The 20,534-nt window shown below is 38.9% G+C and overlaps 1 protein-coding gene across 3 annotated transcripts in view; it reads right to left on the reverse strand.

The window, feature by feature from the left end:
- Positions 1-20,534, reverse strand: part of CALCR (calcitonin receptor) — a 170,429-nt gene that overhangs the window by 39,336 nt on the left and 110,559 nt on the right. For all 3 annotated transcript variants that reach the window (XM_068673964.1, XM_068673963.1, XM_068673966.1), the window contains exons 5-7: positions 15,673-15,785; positions 11,605-11,696; positions 3,010-3,136 (exon numbers count right to left, since the gene is read on the reverse strand). In XM_068673964.1, the coding sequence (XP_068530065.1) occupies positions 3,010-3,136; positions 11,605-11,696; positions 15,673-15,785 (332 nt within the window). The remainder of the gene's footprint in view (positions 1-3,009; positions 3,137-11,604; positions 11,697-15,672; positions 15,786-20,534) is intronic.

Here is a 20,534-nt window from a genome sequence, read left to right on the forward strand (position 1 = left end):
GAGAACATAATGTGTTGTTCACAGATCACCCTTCTTCAGTATGTCATTCCCAAAAAAGAAGACACACCTCCCTATAAAATCTGTTCCAGTAACAGTACAATTAATGCAATTGCTAATTCAGATACAAGATGCACAAAATCAGCTCACACAATGGTTTTCAATATATTGATACAAGTGTTCATGTATGTGTTCCTGTTTCTTTTTGTTCAAGAAAACCTGAACCTTTGTTCAAGAAAACCTGAACCTTTTTCTTTGCTTCTTGTACAGCCATTTGGGCTCATATCTTCAATGTCTTCCATAATTTCAGATCCAGAAAAATCTGAGGGAGAGAGAATTACTTAACCAGAAAGCAGGAAAAATGAGGAAAAAATAAAATTAGGATGTATTGAGAAAGTTGTTTGACTTACCAATTTATATGAGAAGAATAATTGTAACAGTCTTTGCAGCAAGTATGTAAGGATGCAATATGACCTCTCCTCATGTAAATGATTCTTTGGATTGCGTCACATCTTTTGTATCTAGATCCAGGGAGAATGTGAGTGTCTTGGTGATGCAGATGGTTTTCCTCTTTTCCTGTCTTTTCTCTTGGTTATTTAACAGAACCTTCTTTCTTCTTTTCAAAGGATATGGATATGTTGATATCCTTGTAAGTACGTATTCACTGTAATTTTTTCCCCATGACATTGCATATTTAAAATCCATTGTGAAACTTTAGGCAGGAAAAAGAAGCAGGAAATATTGGGGTGGAAACACATTTATTATTTTGCTGACTAAATACCATCAACTTCATCTTTGTAGATGGCCATAAATAAGTGGTATCTGTGACTCTTTGAAATTCCTTCTACAGACTTCAGTATTTCTGTATATATTTGAGGTAGGAGCCACACACACAGAGGTCTGTCAAGCTCAGAAGACACACAGGAGGAAAGTGGATAAATTCAGCAAACTACAGAAAGTCACAGGTAATTGTCTTAAAATGGACTTAATAAAGCAGAGGATGTAGCAGTCACGGAGAAATACAAACTATAAAGCCTTCATTTGCTCTGTTAATCAGCTTTAAAATAAAAATGCTATGGTAATCTATCTGATGGAATCATTTTTTTTTCAACATAAATTTAAGTCTTCAAATACTCATATTGAGACTATATGTGTTTTCACCACGTATTAAAGTCACCCCCGACAGTTCATTTTCTTTTCCCAGTCATGTATTTACAAGTCCACTAAAATAGCAGAATACTGCTAGTCCTGCTGGTGGACACGTTGGGCTGGTTTGAGCACATGTTGGTTTGAACACATTAGCAAGTGAGGTAAGACCAAGCAGTGAGTGTACTCTCATCCCATACCTGACTGCAGAACCAAAAGAGTAGACACCAAGCCCTCTTTCCCCCAGTTTTGTATCTCACCTCTAGACAGCAATTCTCTGCTGGGCCAAACACATGCAAATTGTGTTTGGAAGAAGAAAGTGCAAAATAAAGCCTTTTTGTTCATCAAAGCAATTAAGCATGTGCCTAGCTGAACAGCCAAGTCCAGGTTTGCTAACCCAACATCAGTGAAAGGCACTCACTCGATTGATTTCCATCTGTTGATTTCTTTGGGATCTGAGCAGCCTGGGCCCTCTCTGTAGTCTGGGCCATGACCTGAAAGCTGACTGCATGCATCAACCTCTGCACTGCTCTGGGGTTGCTATGGCTCCAAAGGCAATCACTTCTGTAATCCTATAGTGCCCACTGCCATAGCAATGGAAGTGGGGGTTTTTCATCGGGTGATGTTCAGCGCCCCATCATCTGTCCTGTGCCTACGTGGCTTTAACAAAGCCTCTGAGAGCTTTTTGTCATTGACTTCACTGGGCACCAGAATTCACTCTAAAGAAGGCTGTAGCCCCAAGGTACTGGATACAGATTTTTAATGAAATCTTACAGGACAGGAGTCCTTGCTGTGACCTCAGCTTTTAATTGAACCACTTCAGATTATTTACTTCTACTGTCAGGAAGTATCATTCTTAACCCTGAGGTAAAGATCTTCAATTTAGGTGCCCGATACTATGTGCCAGCCTTGTATCTTCAAATATCAACTGTGTTTTCACTTCATCACTTGCAGAGGACATGCACAGATGATGCTATGCATTAAGGGGAAACAAAATGTGTGATATTTTAATTATTCTTTTGCTGTTTTATTTTTTAATCTCCATATGGTCCCTGGAACTGGTGATCTTTTCTTTAGTCTATATATTTCCTGCTTTAATTAGCTTACTTAACTGGTAGCACACGTCTGAGAGACATACACGTGATCAGATAATATCAGGTGCCAATCTTTAATTGCTTTCATAAAATTAGAAGCAGATAAATGGTTGAGCCATAATTGAATGATCTTATTAGAAGACGAGCTGATCAGTGTTGTGACATAACTTGAGAGATTCCCAGGCTCGCATTAATTTCTCATCAGCCAGGGCTGTGAGCACCAAGCAGTGGCTCTGTTAGAGAGCAAGATCAGAGCTGGGTGACTGAGATCGTCCATGAATATTTATCAGCTGGGGTTGGCTCTGTTTGTACTGCTATCTAAGAGGAAGGAACCGAGCTACTGCTCTGATTTAAGAAAAAAATGCAGTGAACAGCTTTTGAGGGGGGGTTGAAGAAAGCCATATCCCTCTCCAACCCTGCCATGTGTGCCTGTGAGAAAGGTCAGTTGGCCAGCGCAAGCATCTATCCTTGGGGGGGCTTTGCTGGGAAATGTCAGGTGGCTGCTGATGAGAGCAGTGGGGATCTGACACAAAATTATATGAACAAGCAGGCTGGAGCAAGTCTGAGGCTTTTTCCTGTTGTACCAAATTCAAAGATTTTTATTACTGGGTGAAAGACCTGAGGAAGGTTGAGTGAGATTCAGAATCTGGACCTTCTGTGCCTGTTTTACCAGGTGGCTATCATTAACTGGTGAATGAGTATGCTTGGTTTTGTGGCCATAGTAATTTTATTTGGGGGTTAAAAGGTTAAGAAGGAGTCATGCAGTACTTACTGGATCCCTCTTTACAAGGCCTGGGTTAGGAACAACAGCGATGAGGTGGGCAATTGTAAACACGGAGTTCAGCACGTAAGAAAAAAACAAATTCTTATGCAGCGTTATCCTTTGACAGCTGAGGCTCCTGAAAAAATATGTAGCACACATTGTAAATTAGTATTTTTCCTCTGAAGTCACTTTAACAAGCTCTTTCTGGCACCAGTTTCTCAAGAATGCCTTTTGGCAAGTCGTAATTGGAAAATACATGCCTTGCATTGCAGCCATAACCTCTGACAAATTTCTTTTGTTTTTGTTTTTACACCTGTTTAGTACCACATGCTTTTTAGACCATGGTGTAAAGAGTCATCCGGCTACTTTCTCAGCCCTTGATGCCCTTCTTTATTTCATGGTAATCAAGATATTAAGTGGTGAAGCAGAACCCTGAGAATTACTAGGTGCACGTGATGCAATCAATGATCATCAGGAATACTGCTTGATATGTAACCGTTCCCTGGAGACTTGATTTCCCAAATATTCAGATGAAAATTATTTGCTACTTTAGGAATTAGTGGCGAGGCAGGATGGGGAAACTTGTGCTTGAATCCCCTTAAATTTCAGGGGGATTTGGGATAGTATACTGCATGTTTCAGATGCCAGCTGAGATTCAAAGCCAAAAGAGGTTGTTTTCCAGCTCAGAGAGAGCAGCAATCGGGGGTGGAGGGATTCCTGCTATTGTGGGTAGCAGAATTTCACAAGTTCACAAAATTGTTGTGCAACCAAATCATGACTGCAGTTTCAGACTTGAACCCTCTTGCCTTTCTAATTCCTACCCAAATCCTCACACCAGCTCCTTGGCTACCCCTGAGCAGAGAACAACGCCTCTGCAGCACTCCACGCCTGGGAGCTCAGCCCAGGTCTGGCAGGAGGTGATTGCAGAAAGAAAGTCATGGAGTTTTTAGATAATGCTGTGATGTCTGCCTTCAGTGATCACTGAGACTAAGCAGGCAAAGCCCGTAGGTAAAAGAACAGCTAAGAAGAGCAAATATCGCTTCTCAGTGAGGCAAGCCTCACCCTTGGTGCTAGCAGCAGTCAGCCTTTTACGATCTGGATCTGTACACTGGTTGTGACTTTCAGCTGCTCTGTGTGTGGAGGCTAATGCAGAATGCACTTTTTCTAAAATCAGAGAGCTCTTCTAACAAACTGAACTCCTTTTTTACTTATTTGTCTTTTTTTTTTTACTTTTTACTTTTTATTTATTTATTTTTTTTTATTTTCCTTTTTCTTCTCCTCCTCAGTCAGCTGCCATTTATCCTCACTTTTCTTTGTCTTTGGAATCACGGGATGGAATTCTTCCTTTAGCCTGAGATTGTCTTGCTGGCTATGGTCATCATCATCCTGCAGTGCTCATCAATTTTATTGTTTTCCTTATTCACCAAGAACCTCTTGGATTCAGGGTGTCCAGGAGATGGAGGCTTCTGGGGCTGAGAAGAAGAGTAACTCTTTACGTTTGCCTTGATTTTATATTCCTTCAGCATCATCTCCTGTGAGCTAAGATATGGGGCTAAGTGCACCTTTAGTTTGACCAACTGTAGGACAGGATGTTGGGTAAAATAGACAGTTCTTTGGACTGACCTTTCCTACAGTGTGTTATTGTGCTTGTTCCACCTGTATTTGCCCCCATTGCAAATCTAGCCTAATTTTCCTTTTCTGCTTCTTGGCTCTGCTAGCATTTGTCTAGTCCTAGTTCTTCCTTTCTTCCCATTCCCCATCACCGTGTTTTATCACCATTCTCCATCACTGGTGCCACTTGTCTTGAGACACTACCATGTACACTTTACCCTCTCTCTTTCTCTTGCAGTCCTGGTAACCCCCAACCTGTCCCCAGTAAAATAAAATTTCCCTATTATTTAGAGCAGTCTCTTCAGCTACTGGCCACAAAGATGCAGACCCTTGTCTGTCCAGCTGCCTCTCTGTGTGGCCACTGATACAGAGGGACAGTCTTTTGTGGTAATTTCTGCCATGTACGTAGGCCTTCATTCCCATTCCGGTCATTTCTCACTGCTCCTCTTGGCTTTTCCCAGTCTTATCCTCTATGAAAATTGGACTGTCCTTCCATATACATTGCCTTCATCTGTTGTCCAAGCTCCTTTCCCTGCCTGCTTTCCTCTCCTAGTTTTACTCCTGCAGTGTCCTTATCCTTTCCTCACAGTCTCTCCCACTTTTCTTCCTTGATTCCAGCTTGCATGTTAATGATACATCTGGATCATTAAGCTTGTATTTCCCTAAGCTCACTTTTTTATTGACTCTTAGGTTCTCCATCAACATGGCAACAGCACCCTCCTGACATGGTCTACACTGAGAGGAGAACTCCCTTTGCTCTGTCCTGCCTGCTGCAGGGTTTTCTCCCTCCAGCTGGCTAGTTTCCTCCTGAATCATACTTGTCACTCATTTGCCCTTCCTGGTTCATCAGTTGCTCTCAGTCTCATCTTCCTGAGATATTTCGTTGCTGATTTTCTGCCAGATTTATTTTGATCTTGTCTTTTTCCTCACTTCAATGTCCATCCTGCCAGCTCCCATGCCACTATGCCCCAATACTTCTGCTTCTGCTCTGCCTGTGCAATTTTCTCATGGAATGTCTGCTGTGAGCCTGAATTCTGCCTACAAAACCATTCTCTTTGCCCTCATTTTCACCGTCCCCGAGGTAAATGCTTCTTTAACCTCTTTATCTTCTGCCCAAATGATCTGTTCATCTAGTTTTATTTCTCAGTCCCTCTTTTTCCTCTACCTTTGTATCTCTGCACAGGATTGCACTCCCCCCACCCCAGAAACTGGTTGCAAATATGGGATACCCTCTATCCACTCTCATTTTCTATACTTCCCATTTACTTCTATAAGCCCATCTTATCCAGTGCCCTTCAAAACATTAATGTTCTCTATAACATCTCTTTCTCTTTTCTCAGCTTCTCCCCTTACAAAGGAAAGTTTGTCTTTTCTAATTTTCAGTTGCACCTGTGGTCTAACTTGTCTTACCAATTGTAGAGAGTAACTACCATCTATAATTTCATCTCCTTTCTCCTATTTATCTCTTATCTCATTGAAACAAACAAACAAACAAACAAAAAACCAAAAACACACACATGCACACAAATACCAGCAATTCCTGTCTGGAAATCATCTTTTTCAGTTCCAGCCTTTCACGTCTACCCGTCTTGCCTTGCCCATGAAACTGTTCTCAGCAAAGTTTGTAGTATTCATAATACTACCTTCCTAGTAAAACCAAGCTCATCCTTTCTGCTGGTTTTGACAATCATCTGTAATATTCTACTTCTCTGACCTCTCTTAGCTCAGACTTTCAGTGTCTCCTTCAGTTTTACATGTTTCTCCTGTGTTTCCTTATTTTGAGTTTCTGTCTCCACTTCTCTATTGCATTTATGATATTGACCTCCAAGGGCTTTTGACATTATTTTCTTTATAGATCTGCTCTGTGAATCTGTCATCAGTTCTCATTCATTAATATTGAGAACACTAATTTTCACCCCCAGCCAGTTATTTCCATCTTCTAGACACATGTTTAGTTTTCAAACAATTATTTTCATGCTTTCTACTATGTTGTCCCTGGAGGAAAACTCCCAGCAAACTACTACAAATTATTCTTACATACATTATTTTTCTTCAACTTCCTTTAAAAGCCACAGCAATAATTAAAACTGCAAGTTTTAATTCACATCATCTATTGTTCTGGCAAATCTAAACTTACTGTACTCCCAAGCTATCTCTACAAAAAATGTATTTGTTTTAATAATTCAATTGGAAGTGATTTGGAGCCAGGAGTCCCTTTTTGCTTTTGCATTTTATTGTGTAAGACAATGGGGTGTCAGTCTGCAACTATAAAAATATTGCAACACTGTTATGATGCATGTGACTGTTAGGCAATCCACTTCATGAATACTCTGTCCCCTGTTATAAGTGAGTACTGCTTAGCAATGCTTATCACTGCTGATTCAGTATTCCCTTCCAAAAGTACTGCAATGTGTATGATGCCAGATCATTTTGATTCTAGATATCCCAAACTGAAATGAAAATAAATTTCTGCCAGGAAAGACTTATATGTGGGAAGAATTTTCTCTCACATTTTGAAACAGCAACCTCTGCACGCTATTCATTGCTGCCTCTGCAGTCAAAGGCTACTGTACAGTTCTGAAACCATCTCTTGCTATTTGATCAACCATCTGATTGGCAGCTTGCCTTCTACTGAAGGTCAAATAATCTATCACTGCCATATCCAGATGAGAAAAAATAGGTGAAGGTAATGAGAAGCCTGCTCCCGTGCAGCTTTACTCTCACTTTCTTATGATCTTAGTTTGGTTTCCTCTTTGTCCTCCCATTTTGCAGTGCTTTGTTTTAATTCCCTTTTCTACTTCTTCCTGTAATCTTTGTGTCATAGATTAGTCATTAAAAGCAAAGGATAAGTAGGAGGAGGAGGAGAGAGGAGGTGTGCTGCTGTCAGGAAGGTGGTTTCAAGATGAGTCTTTGAGCATGGCTTGGGAATGGTCAGGATCGAGTCCATGACTCAGAGCTCAGACTGAGTCAGCCTGACCTTGCTTTGCTCACTGCAAGGTCTCTGAAGAATGGAATCACCTTTCTGGACCATTCTGGACCGTTTAAACCAGATCCTGTCCTTACTGCCCCAAACAACTCTGGATCCTGGGTAAAAGACTTCCAATCAGATTAAATTTCATTATTTATTTATTTATTTAATCTCAGTTTTCTCAAAGTATTACTGAGTCTGTGGTTTTGTGCTCCATTGGGAAGGGAATTCATCCATTCATTAGGCAGTGTCTAGCTATCTTTATATCCCATTAAAACACATTATCACAGACACTCATCAAAGTACTCCTCTAGAAATTAGCAGAATTCATGACCTGTGTTTTTGATTCACCTCTTTGAGCTTGTAGTCTTACAGACTCTTCTTATAGCCTATGCAGAGTCAAGCTATTGCATTTTCCTATTTTTCACAGGCCTCTCAATTTACTAAGCATACTATTTTCCAGCATGTAGGGACACCCTCATCTATGGTGTACCTTTTCAGGGACAAGAAGCAGGTGAACTAACCAGGTCGAGGCTTATACTAGTAAGACAATGACTATTAGAAAGCACATAACCTGAACGTATCCATATATCCAACCAAGATATAAAAAACAATCCTACCACACTTCTGCAGTGACCCAGTCAGTAAACTTATTTGGAGTTTGATTGAATTTGTTCAGAATATCCAGGTCCCCTTGACCCCCGATTTGTGGCTTTTCGCTGAGTAATAGGGCATCTCAACCTCTCTTCTGAAAATATCCTCCTTCAGTATTGGTTGGTTTTGTACCTTTTCTCATTAATTTTTTTTCTCTTCTGTCTCAAGCCATTTTTTTCTGTTTCACTTATTCCCTCTTCGCTCTTTGCATTTTCATGTGTATGTACCATTTCTTTACTATCTCAAAGAGGAAATAAATCCTCTGCAAAAAGATGCAAAAGATCCAGATATATTTGGCACCATTAAGCTCTAATAATTGGCCTGTTTAGAGATACATTTCCCAGATTTGCACTTGGATCTATCATAATAGAAATGCAATGGAAATTTCAAAAGACAGCCATGGTAAATATAGATCAAAGTAGGTACCAGAAATAGGATAAGGTCCCTCATGTAAGATTTAGATTATAATACAGGAACTATCTTGCTACAATTGAAAACAATTACAATTAAATTACAATTTAAGCACTGTAACAGGTATCTTGTGGAGCACCTTTCATTGTAGATTTTTAAAGCCAGACAACCATCCCTTGTGCTCTCGATATAGGGGTTCTGCAAGGGGACTTTTTATCCACAAATTTTTGCTATCGCTATGCACATGTCAGCTGGAATTTTGTGTTTGCTCTGTGATAAAGATTCTACAAATCTTCATATATGTATCTCTGGCCTAAAAAGCATCTCAGAAGTTCAGCTAAAGAAATTGATGGTATCTCACAATCTAGCATGTAAAGTTTGTCATATTGTATTTTACTTATGCAGCAACACATTAAATCTACCAATTCCAAGACATTTAACGTATCTAGACATATAAAAACTCTGCACATCTAGACATATAAAAACTTTGCACTACAAGAGTGATAGGAAATGTTTTTAACTAAATGGTCACAAAAGAATATATACTACATGTACTTCATAATGATTACTTGGCTTTACTGGTGTCAAGAAGTTGAATGATTACTGAAGTACCCTTTGTTTTCAGTTAAGGCTACATGATAAAGTTATAAATAAATAAATAAATAAATAAAATGCCAATTCTTCCCTTACAGACTTGGAAATTTCAATATGTGAAAAACTGCTTTGGAAAATAAAGATCCGATGGAGAATGTATCCTCTTTTTGAAAACAAGGCATATATAGATTCATGATTTGGCATGAGTGGGAAGGTGTTAATTTAGAACCTGCTCATAATTCACAGTTACTATTTTCATCACTAAGATCGGAAAAAAATGTATTTGGTGTATTTATTGTATTTGAGTTCCAAGTTGACAGATTGGAGACTTTTTTTGTTTTTTTTTTTTTTAATTTTTCTAGAAACATCAACCAAATAAAAACAAATAATAAATTATGGCCTGTATATAAAACTCATGCTCTTTATATATCTGCTGGGAAATAAAGTATCTTTAGAAGTATTCTACCCTTTTAGATTGCAAATATGTCTCTGAGTTTTTGAAATAGATTGATGGGTACAGAACCAATATCATTTATCTTTCTGTGAGAATGATGACAAATAAAAAACTGGATTTTGAATGCTCATCAAGGACTCAGCTCTGTTGACACTTGTGTAAAAAAAGCTTAATGCTACTCTCACACAGGCCAGCATAATCAACAAGCTTAGGTTTAAATAATTTCTTGCAGCCTAAATTGCAATCTCTAAACAATACATTCTTATATTGACAACAGTGATGGACTTTAATTACCGTAGGCTGCCATTATTGTGCAACTATTTGTTTTTAATCCCTATAAAGAAGATTGTGGATTAAAAAAATAAAAGTGTTCCTTTTGCCTTGTATTCCTGACTGCTCACAGAATACTGTATTCTTCAGAATTTGGGATTTTTCTATATTCTTGAATGATATAATCTTGTTGGCAATAAAGTTCCATCAGCTTACAAGCCTGTTTATTTATTCAGAAGCAGTTGCATTTGTTTCTTACATTACTCTTGCCTTGTTTCCCAACGTGCAATATCCTATCAACTTGGAAAACTTTACCTGGCCATTTAGACTACATTGCAGTTATCTCCAGATATATTGTGCACCTAGTGGGTGCTTACCTACTTACCTATCTCTGGTCATGAAGTAATGATCTCTCTCTCTCTTACTGCAAGTAACAGATGCACCTTGGCTGAAATCAGTAAAACAATACAATCCCACCTGGGCCATTTTATTGAATATGTCATTCTATTGCACCAAAGTATTTATGAATGAACATCACAATCCCATTTTCTGGAAGTCTGGAGTTTACAGTAATGTTACAGTAAGGTAATGACATATCTTAAATAGTTTGCTTAAAAGCTAGGGAAGAATATACCTTACTCACGTCATTGTAGCCCTGAATGCACAGTAGTTCATGGCTTGTCCAGTATTTATTCTCTAGTATTTTCCCCACAGTAATCCCCCAGTGCCATCTAACATACACATTTGCAGTGACTGGCACTGAGAAATCCTCTTTAGCTAGTGTGGTTTAGCTATGTCTAGATACTTCAACATTTCATGTGATTTGAAAACAAACAATTGGAGACCTTAATCTGCTACAAATGTAGTGCCTTTGGTGTCTTCCACTGTGCTTACCATCTCCCTGAGCTGAAAACAGATAGCCCCTCATTCCTGATAGTGACTGAAGCTGTGACTACATGTCTGAGGGCAAATCTGAGCTCCCTCCGCTCCTTCGCTGCTATAATAAATAGTGTGCAGACAGGTTCACTAAATGACATGACTGAAATGCTTGAGTTCCCATACAGTAGTTGCAATACTTTCAGCAAATATCAGTTTAGTCTCCTTTAAAGTTCTGATTTAGCAAATTACTGTTTGTCCTTTGAATGACAATGAGAGGCTACACATTAGTGCCAGATTCATTCTTAGTGATGAGTCCTTGTAATTGCTTTCCCAAGTCAACAGATCAGTTCCTGAGCAACAGATGAGGGTATTCCTGTCCTTTGGGAGCTGGGGACCTCAAGCTACCGCTCTGTGAAGTCACTGTAACTTCCAGGGGCTGGGCTGGACATGACCTCCAAGGAACAATAGGGAAATGTTAAATGAGGGGCCTTCCCACGTCCACAGTTATGCCATTTCCCTATGGGTTGCACTTCTACACAATTCTTGATAAATCTAACATCATGATTTTGGCTACGTATCACTGGGAGATGTCACAGTGGTGAGAGAACACTGTGCTGAGTTTGTTTATTTATTTATTTAATTATAGTAAGGATTATATAAAAAGGCACTCAAAAGAGCTGGCCATGTCCCCTTCCAAGCTTTTCTTTGGTTACCACATGAGATCCCTCAAGAAAAGAAGAGAGTGTTTGTAAGAAACACTTACTTGAAATAGAAGAAAATTGCCAGGGAAATCAACAGGGATGTTATAGACAAAGCATGGCCAACGATCGCCATATAATAAAGTATGAACGCCATCTGCAATTTAAAAAAAGAAATGTAAAACATGAGCAACTTGCAGGCACTCATTTTTTTCTTGTTAAGGAGGAATCTACAAAATCAACATCCTATTTTGTATTTCTTTTATGTAAAAAGTTCTTTTGCAATATTCTTTTAATAGCAGCAATACATTAAATGGTATGACTCAAGGTCTAAAGAAGAGATAAGTGTTTCTTACATAATTTGATGTGTTTCTGCTGCACTGAAATCACTGGCAAGATCCTTGCTCACATTATGCGTCACTAACTTTCCTGAGCTCTAGGGGAGCACAGCAGACATAATACACTTGAGTTTTCAAACGCCCATGACAAGTTTCCACACCAAAAAAATATTAAGGAAAATACAGGTTGCCACAGTATTGGAAGAAAGGTTTTATCATCTGAAAGCTGCTTAAACAGCAGGGAGTAAAAGTTTAATGGTCACTTTTGGGTGGAGATGAGTCAGTTAGGTGACTTAAGCACTGGGATCGGGGCTGGCTTTTTGTTCAATGGATTCGTTGATGAGCTGGGGATGGGAGGATGTAGAAAAATCTCTAAGTTCCCAAATGATACTTAGCTCTTCTAGATAATAGTAACGGACTCCAGAAGGGCCTCAGATAACTAAGCAAGGAGACAAGAAGATACCATGTGAACTTCAAAATAGGTAAAATTAGGGATAAGCAATCTAAACCCTGCTTAAACAATGCTAAACTCAGAACTGGCAAGTAAAGTCAGGAACAAGATCTTGAAGTCATCCAGCCAGTTGTCTGAATCATTGTCTCAATCTGTAGTGACAGCCAAAGAGCAAACAAAATGTCAGCTATGATCAGGAAAGGCACTGAGGATAGAACATCATTTTGTCTCTATTTAAAACTTATATCCCACATCTCAAACCTGTGACTCTGGCCTCCTCACTGTAAGAAGGACACGTCACAGCTGGAAAACATGCAAAAAACTCTACTAAAATAACTGAGGAGGTAGAGTAGTTGTGTTATGACAAGTGGGTGCAAATGCCAGATTCTCCCTAATGGAGAGTACAATTCCAGTGACTCCTGGAGCTTATGACTAAGGTCTGTGAAGTCATGAAAGCAGTAGATGAACTGAAAACAGTTTAGCAGCTCCAACACGACATTAGAACATGACATCCAGTGACAATTCTAGTTTTGACACTAATGTGAACCTCGCCATTGGGCAACTCACTAGTCTTGTATTGCTGGAAAAAAAACACACAAGCAACAGGTAATCAAGCTTTCACTTTGACTAATATCACTGAAATCTAAGATAGGCCTATGCATATTTTGTATGCCAACAGTGAAGCAAAATCACAGGACAGCGCCTTGGCTGCAGAATGCTGTGGTATTTAAATGTCATACTTTGGTCTCAGCCAAGCTCTTAAGCATCATCCAGCTGTCAGAATACTGCAGGAGGCTAATGGCATGCCAAGATCCACCAGTCCCTTTTTTTTTTTTCTGAAAGCACTAGTATACTATCAGCCTGTCCTGAAAAAAAAGACTAGATAGAAGGTTCCTCTCTTGGATTTATCTTCTATTTCATTAATTTTTCTTTTGTTACGCAAGAGTGATTTTCCTTTTTCAATGATTAGATGAATTTTTTAAGATCACCCTCCTCCATGAAAAGTTTGCAAGTACTAGTGCAGCATTTTGCACATTGTTTCTTTATTACTCCCTCTCTGCATCTTTTGTGTTTTTGGCAAAGGGAGAAGAACAAAGGGATAAGGAATGTTTCATACAACTCTTTTATTTCAGGCATACTCAGTTAATATCTGGCAAGCTTCTAATTGATTTCTGTAGTCCTAAGTTTTGCTGATGGCTTTTTTTTTTTTCCAAGTCAGCTTAAAGTTGCAGTTGAAAACAGATACAAATAAAATTCAGAAAACAAAGCTATTCTACTTAGCATAAGTGCACATTTTATCTAGCTTATTCTTCAGCCATTGCACAACTGGAATAAGCTCCTGCTTTCATTAACCTAAGTGATATGGTGGCCTAGTTCTTATTTACAACAAAGTATCACTCACCAAGATTTATGGGAATCCATGCATATTAACTGAAAAAGCTCTAGGTCTCCTACTTTCCCTCCACAATGACTAACCACAACATTGCTAGTGACCACAAAACCCCAGAGAAGGCAGATTGGAGAGCAGAGATGAGACAGATTTCTGAATACAGAGTAGTGGGAGAGGTTTTTACCTGTGTGCATGTGACGTTTCTTCCACTGCATACTAAGTGGTCACTATATGATATTAGATTGATACAATTTTAAAGCCTGAATTCAATTTACAGAACTGTTCATAAAAGTTTTGTTTTATTTCTGCCTCTGTAATCCATCTCAAAAGCATAGCATGTTGGTATTTTCAGTTAACTTCAAACAAGCAACTATTTGATTAACCTCTACACTCCTCGAAATGGCAACCTTTGATGTTCTTTCTGATATATAGGACTTACACTGATTCACCAAATTTTTAGTTTATGCACCTTCATCCCGGGCTTAGAATACTTGAAATTGAAACATGTAATTGATTTTCCCCCTGTCTCTCTAGAGTTCTTGTATTGAGGAAAGAGAATTCTCTGATAGAAATACCTCATACTCAGTTAATTAAACTGTCTATAAGTTCATGAAAATACTTTAGAAATGAAGCATACTCCTGGTTTTTGAAGACTTGGACTAAAGGTCATAATCCAACTTGGCATTTCTGTAAAGATAGATTCTTTCTGCATTTTCCATTATTTTATTTTACTTTATTTTTTTTGTTTGTTTCAGAAGAATCTCAAGGTACATATAATTTTCCTTTGTGCTCTATCTGCACTTCACTTGAATGATATTCAAAATTCTTCTTCTGGAAGGCATGGATAATAGGCAACAGAACTACATTTTTTTGCCTCCTTACATGGGCCAACATCTGGAAAAATGATATTTTTTATGGTGCTTCCATTTAATGCTTCTGTGAGCTGAGATTTTTACTAATACTCTGTCTGACACATAGGTGAGCCCCATTTTACCAAGATGATTCCTCATGCTGTAAAATCTTTTAGAATTCACCTCCTGCCTAGTCCAGTAGACTTTTCCAAGGCCCTTTATGCTGGATCATTACTAAATATAACCACATACTGATTTTTGGCTGCATAAAAAAAGATTCTCCAAGACAAACCCCAAATCAAATCACTTTCTGACTCTTTTCCTTCCACAATTCCAAATAGTCACAAATTATTCTGTCACAAATCTGTAATCAGATTTTCCTGGAGCTCCACTCACATTTGAGAAATATGTTTATTTTCATGAGTTTCTCTAACTTATTTTTTTTAAAGCTTTTCTCAGATTTCTCTCTCTCTGTTTCTTTTGGTGCTTTTAGATTTTGTTCTCCCTTTTCAGCTTAGCAACTCAATTTTGGAAATATTGATGTAAATGCTTAGTTTATTAGTGTAAATAGTCACATTGACTTCAGTCAAACTATGAATGTGTAAAATGTGTTCAGACTTGTAGGATTTTCTGGCATGATGGTACCTTCATAAATATTTCTTTTCAAAGGGAGTGAATACAGAGTGATGCTATTTGGTTATGAAAAATAATTTTAACATATCAGGATTTCCAGCCTTGCAAAGATGATATCTACAGCTTGGAAGATACTTTTTACAGAAAGCAAAACTGAAATTTTAAAGGATCATTTTACAGCTGTTGGGAAATCAGGAAAAAAATCACAGGAATTAAAAAATGAATTTGAAAAATACAGCAAAACTGATCACGTGAATTGCTACTAAATTATCCAGCCTGTAGCAAACCTATACTGAGAATTCATCAGATAATTTTAATAGGTTAAAATCAGGAGGACATTGCTATTCAATTCTTGTGCAACAAATAAAGCTAAACAATTAAGACAATCCTGACCTATTCATATGTGCCTTGCTGCTAGCCCAGCCTAAATCCATTCCCAGACAATCACTGTGTTTTTAACTGTAGTATACCTTCAATTTTTCAGAGGTGAAAGAGTTGCACAGGGTGTAGTTGGACCAAGTGCGGTTGCTCTCAGGATGGCGGAACCAGTTTCCAGTTTCATCACAATATTTTGAAGCTCTTTCTGATAATAAAGCACAATTATAGTTATTTTAGCATGTTACACATTTTAAAAAACATTAAAAAGAATTAATGTTTAGAAATAAAGTGCCTGTGTAATGAAATCAAAAGGGTTTTCAAGTTATGGAATTAATACACTTTTTTTTGTTTAATTTTTTTCTCTCGGAGATTTATCTGACACAAAATTTGTCATTTATCTGTCTCCTGTTGTCTTGAATGAATGCGCTAGAGTATATATATCCAACCTTCATTCGGATGCAATTATTTCTGTGTTAATAATTCATTTAAAGAGGCTGTTGAAAACTGTTCAAACCTGACACTCTCAATGAGATGCTGGTATCCTTACACAGACACTAACAGACTGAGTCCTGCAGCAGGGTTTCACGTATTAAGGGGAATAATTGAATAATTAGTCAAAGAAAATGTGTAGTACAGATGGTGATAGCCCTGATACCAGCGGTGCGTTTGCACAGACGGGTGGAAGTGTGCTACCGAAGCTCCATGCCAGTGGTGAGCAGGAACCCTGCTTATTTCCCTTTGAGGCTGCAGAGAGAGAAGCAGGCTCTCTGTTTAAATAATCTGATGTGCATTTGGCTCCTCTACATGTGTCTCTGCCCCATAGGTGGCTCTGACATCCTCGCCAACGTTCAACAGCTTCATGCTTCTTTGCACGCATCCTTTTTTTTGTGATCGCAGAACCATCAGGATAGCTCAGAGGGATGTCTGGAACCACAGATGTGTGCCGTGCAGGCATCCTCCTGTCCACATTTGCATTTCTGTCTGGGAAATCCTGGACGCAGAGCCACAAACAGTCACTTCTAATCACCTGTCAAGTCCTGGACTAATTCCTCTGGCCTTCCCTCAAGCACTGGCCGTGGGGGAGTCAGTGGAAAACTTGTCTGAGTAACAAAAGTGGGAAATGGATAAGATCATAAACGTAAATTATTTGATGTTCTTGTAGATAGTGACACAACTGTTTATTTATGAAAAGCACAGTGTTTCAAGTCTGACTTTTTGACATTCTAAAAATTCTATCTTGACAAACATTTGTCTACTGTAGTTTTATAGATATTGGCCCTATATATAGGTTCTCAGCATTTCCAGTCGATTTACTTTTAAAGAGCCTACTACCATCTGAACTTACACATTTTCACTGTTTGTGTCCAACATCTGCATTTATTTTTCTTAATCAGTTCTGATAATTAATGGTCCTAGTAGTTTGGAAGATTCATATTCCCTCTTTACATGCTAAGAAAAGCATTTGATCATACTAGCAAGGCAAGGATCATACAGAACAAGCTATCTTCCTCTGACTAGAAATACACTTTGCATAGTACCATTGCAAAAAGAAGACAATCCTCCAGAACACAGCATACTTTTGAAATTACTGTAAGTTTCAAATCATTGTTTTGGGGGACCTGCTGAAAATCAATACGTGCATCAACAATACAAAGAAGAACAGTACATGCTATCTCAGCCTTCCATCACTGCAGCTTGGAGATAATCTCAGACTGCCTGCGTAGCAATGTTCCCGTTGTACTCTTTGCCAGATATTATCTAAAGCTGGAAAAAGTTTTCAGTCATAGATAAAAGATTAATCGTTACTCTGCCATGGAACACGGTGTACAAACATCATGCCTACTATCCCATACACTGTGCAGAATACGTGGCTTTTGTTAATATGCTATAGAGCATAATGGTAATACCATCTATCATCTCTGTACTTCAATGCCTAGGTAGGCACTGTGCCTAAGTATAATGTGACCTTTGTAAGCCAGAGGCAAATCTGTTGCCTCATGCTTTTCCTTGAAGCCAGACAAACACAAATGATCTTAGTCTGGAAGTTGCTATGGCCCACTGATTTCTTGCTGTGATGTCAGAAAATGGGACTGGGGGATCAGAATTTCTGATCCTAGAATATGGGGTTCTGTTGTCAGGATATGCAACTGTGATACACATAAATATGGCATGTCTTTTTAAAATATTTAATTATAAGATGCTAGTTAGATTGGAAAAATGGTGTGGGCTAAAGTTTAGGATACAAGGGACAATTTTTTATTTTACTGTTCTCTGTTCTTGGTAGATCATAAATAAAGAGATCTGTTTAGGTACCCGGGTGTCCATCACCTGTGGTGCCCCTGAAGTGCAATGGGTTGTCAACAGACTGGCTTTTGAAGAAGTTTCATGTGTTTCTCTTGTGATAAAATAGACACTTGGCCTTGTGCACTGTAAGCCTCTGTACTGTCCAATCCAGTGACTCACTCTGGTAGAACATTTCTTCTAAATCTAGGGCTTTATAGAGAAACGAAGCAGTATATAACTCAACCACTGTTCTACTGCAAGTCCTTCTACGGTGGCAGGTTTGTGATTAGGAACCTTGGCACATGTTTTTTATGCTAACCAGAACCATCTGTAAGAAGCTCTGAAGAAATACCCAAGAGTGTAAGGATAGGTAAGATAATACTAGTAAGGCAAAAATGAAGTATGTGCTTTAAAATTACTGAAATACTCTTTAAATAAAAACTTTTGGGCTCTGTCTGTATCCTGTCAGCCTGGATAGCGTACTACCAGGATATCAATTGTTCCGAGTGGAAGAATGGTGGCATTGTGTGGGACTAATTTCACCTAACTTTAGCTACCTTAACGTTATACTCAAAGGTAGTTTTACAGACTCGCTGTAGTTAGCTGAGAAAGACAGACACTTCAGGAGTCATCTGGGAAAACTGGATGAGAGAAACCTTACCCACAATAGAAGTTTCACTGGAGTACTGAGGTGTCTAAAAATGTTAACCCCTAGTAATGGTTTTGTATATGCTATTGCTTGTGTTACCAACGATGCTTTTATGAATCTTATTTTTTTCTCATAAAAACAAATCAGTCTTTTATATGTAACATATATCTTAACCCTGTAACTTTGGAACAAACATGAGTACTCGCTATCATTCTTTTGTTTGTTTGTTTACAATTAGCCAAAGTCTATGGCTAGTAGATGTTAAAAGAGTCAGTACCATTTATTTATTTATTTATTTATTTATTGCTGAGTTATATGCTGGAAGTAAAAAGTTTTCCTCTGTTGCAGTGCATGCTCAGCACATACCAGACATTGGATTCTTTGCCATTGTTTGTATTGACCTGTACAGTACTTAGTTTTGCAGATGAGAAAATAGCTGATACTTCTGTAACACAGCTGATTTACTTCCTCAGTGAAATATTTTAGAAGATTTTTTTTTCAGAAATGAAAAAATCATCTGATATAATACAACAGAGACCCTAGAAACATTCAGTTCCAGCGTCCTAGTAAGTGAAGAATCAAAATGCCTTATTCTGCAAAACCGGAGAATAAAGTCTAGTTGTGCACTGAGGGGATAAGAAATGATATTTAAAAAGTAGCTGTTGAGATTTCTATGGAGCATGACAGAAATACACAGAAGAGTAGGGAGCAAAAGAAGCAGACACAGAATTCAGATTTGTTTTATCTATCCCTGTCTATATCACTTCAAGACAAAAAACAGGGCCAGCAGAAATCCAGAGCTGCCTTTTTAGGCGGAGTCAACAAAATGAGATTTAGTGGCAGCAGGAGAAGGTCTCTCCCCTCCCTATGCCTCTCAGGGTGCTTGGACAGCTCCTGGAGACTCCTGCTGCTGCTCCTTGCTCGCAGGGACATCACCACACTGAGGCATGCCACCTGGTGGTGACGGGCACATGATGGGTTGGGCACTAAGAAGGGGAGACGGGTTGGGAAGCTGCTTGAATTATGGGCTGCCCGAAGAAGAAGTGGCCTCCCTGCCTGCTTGGAGATGCAGCAGCTGTTGAGATCCAGAATGTCTCTTTCTCTCTCTGCTTTATGGAAGGCCATGGTTTCTCATCTGTAATGAGAATCTGCAGTCTCATCAGGAGCCGACTGCTCCCGTCAGCTTGGCGGCCTACTCAGCTGAATGCTTTGTGCATTTTGCCTGCTGTGAGCACAATGTGCCTGTGCCCATAAGTCCAGTCCCCTGTGGTCATAGGGTAAGGCTGTCACAATACAACTTGTACGTTTGGCTGCATTGCTGTGCGTGGCTGTGCCAAATTCACCCTGACCAAGTGCAGGATGGTGGCAAGCCCCACAGGCTGTACTCAGCACAGGGCAATGGTCTGCCCCTCTCAGCAGCCCAGTCCATCTACCATGACAGAAGGCCATTTCCCTTCTATTTTACTAGCAAGAGTATTACCAGCATGAATTACATACTGTATATTTCTATCAAATTCAATTCCTATCAATTTCAGCATGACCTGGAACCATTTCAAAAGCATTATACAAGAGATTCACTTGAATAAAACATGAATATAAATACAATTCAAGGGAAACTGTGCACGTTGCCTGAATATGGGAGTACAGAACTCAGCCTTTCTCAGAGTCTCAGTCAGGAGCAGATGAGACAATGAATTTCCTGCTGTCACTGGAGTTAAACCAGTAGATCTCAGTATGCTTTCCACCCAAATTGATTTGTTTTTATGCATTTCCACATTGCACACAATGCTCGTTGTGAGACAGAGATTGCTGCAAGATGCAAGTTGTTTATTGAAAAGGACACAGTTGTCACAGCTTGTAGAGAGAGATTTCCGTTTGTTAGCTTTAATATACTCTAACAAGACAGAGCTTCATTGGGTGGGAAAATAAATGTAGGAAGCCCCAGCTAATGGAACAGTCTAGGTTATCATGGTGGTCTTTCTCACCTCAACACACTGATTTCTACCTAGTATGAATGGATGT

This window comes from Anas acuta, chromosome 2 (genome assembly GCF_963932015.1).
Source record: "Anas acuta chromosome 2, bAnaAcu1.1, whole genome shotgun sequence".
NCBI lineage: Eukaryota > Metazoa > Chordata > Aves > Anseriformes > Anatidae > Anas > Anas acuta.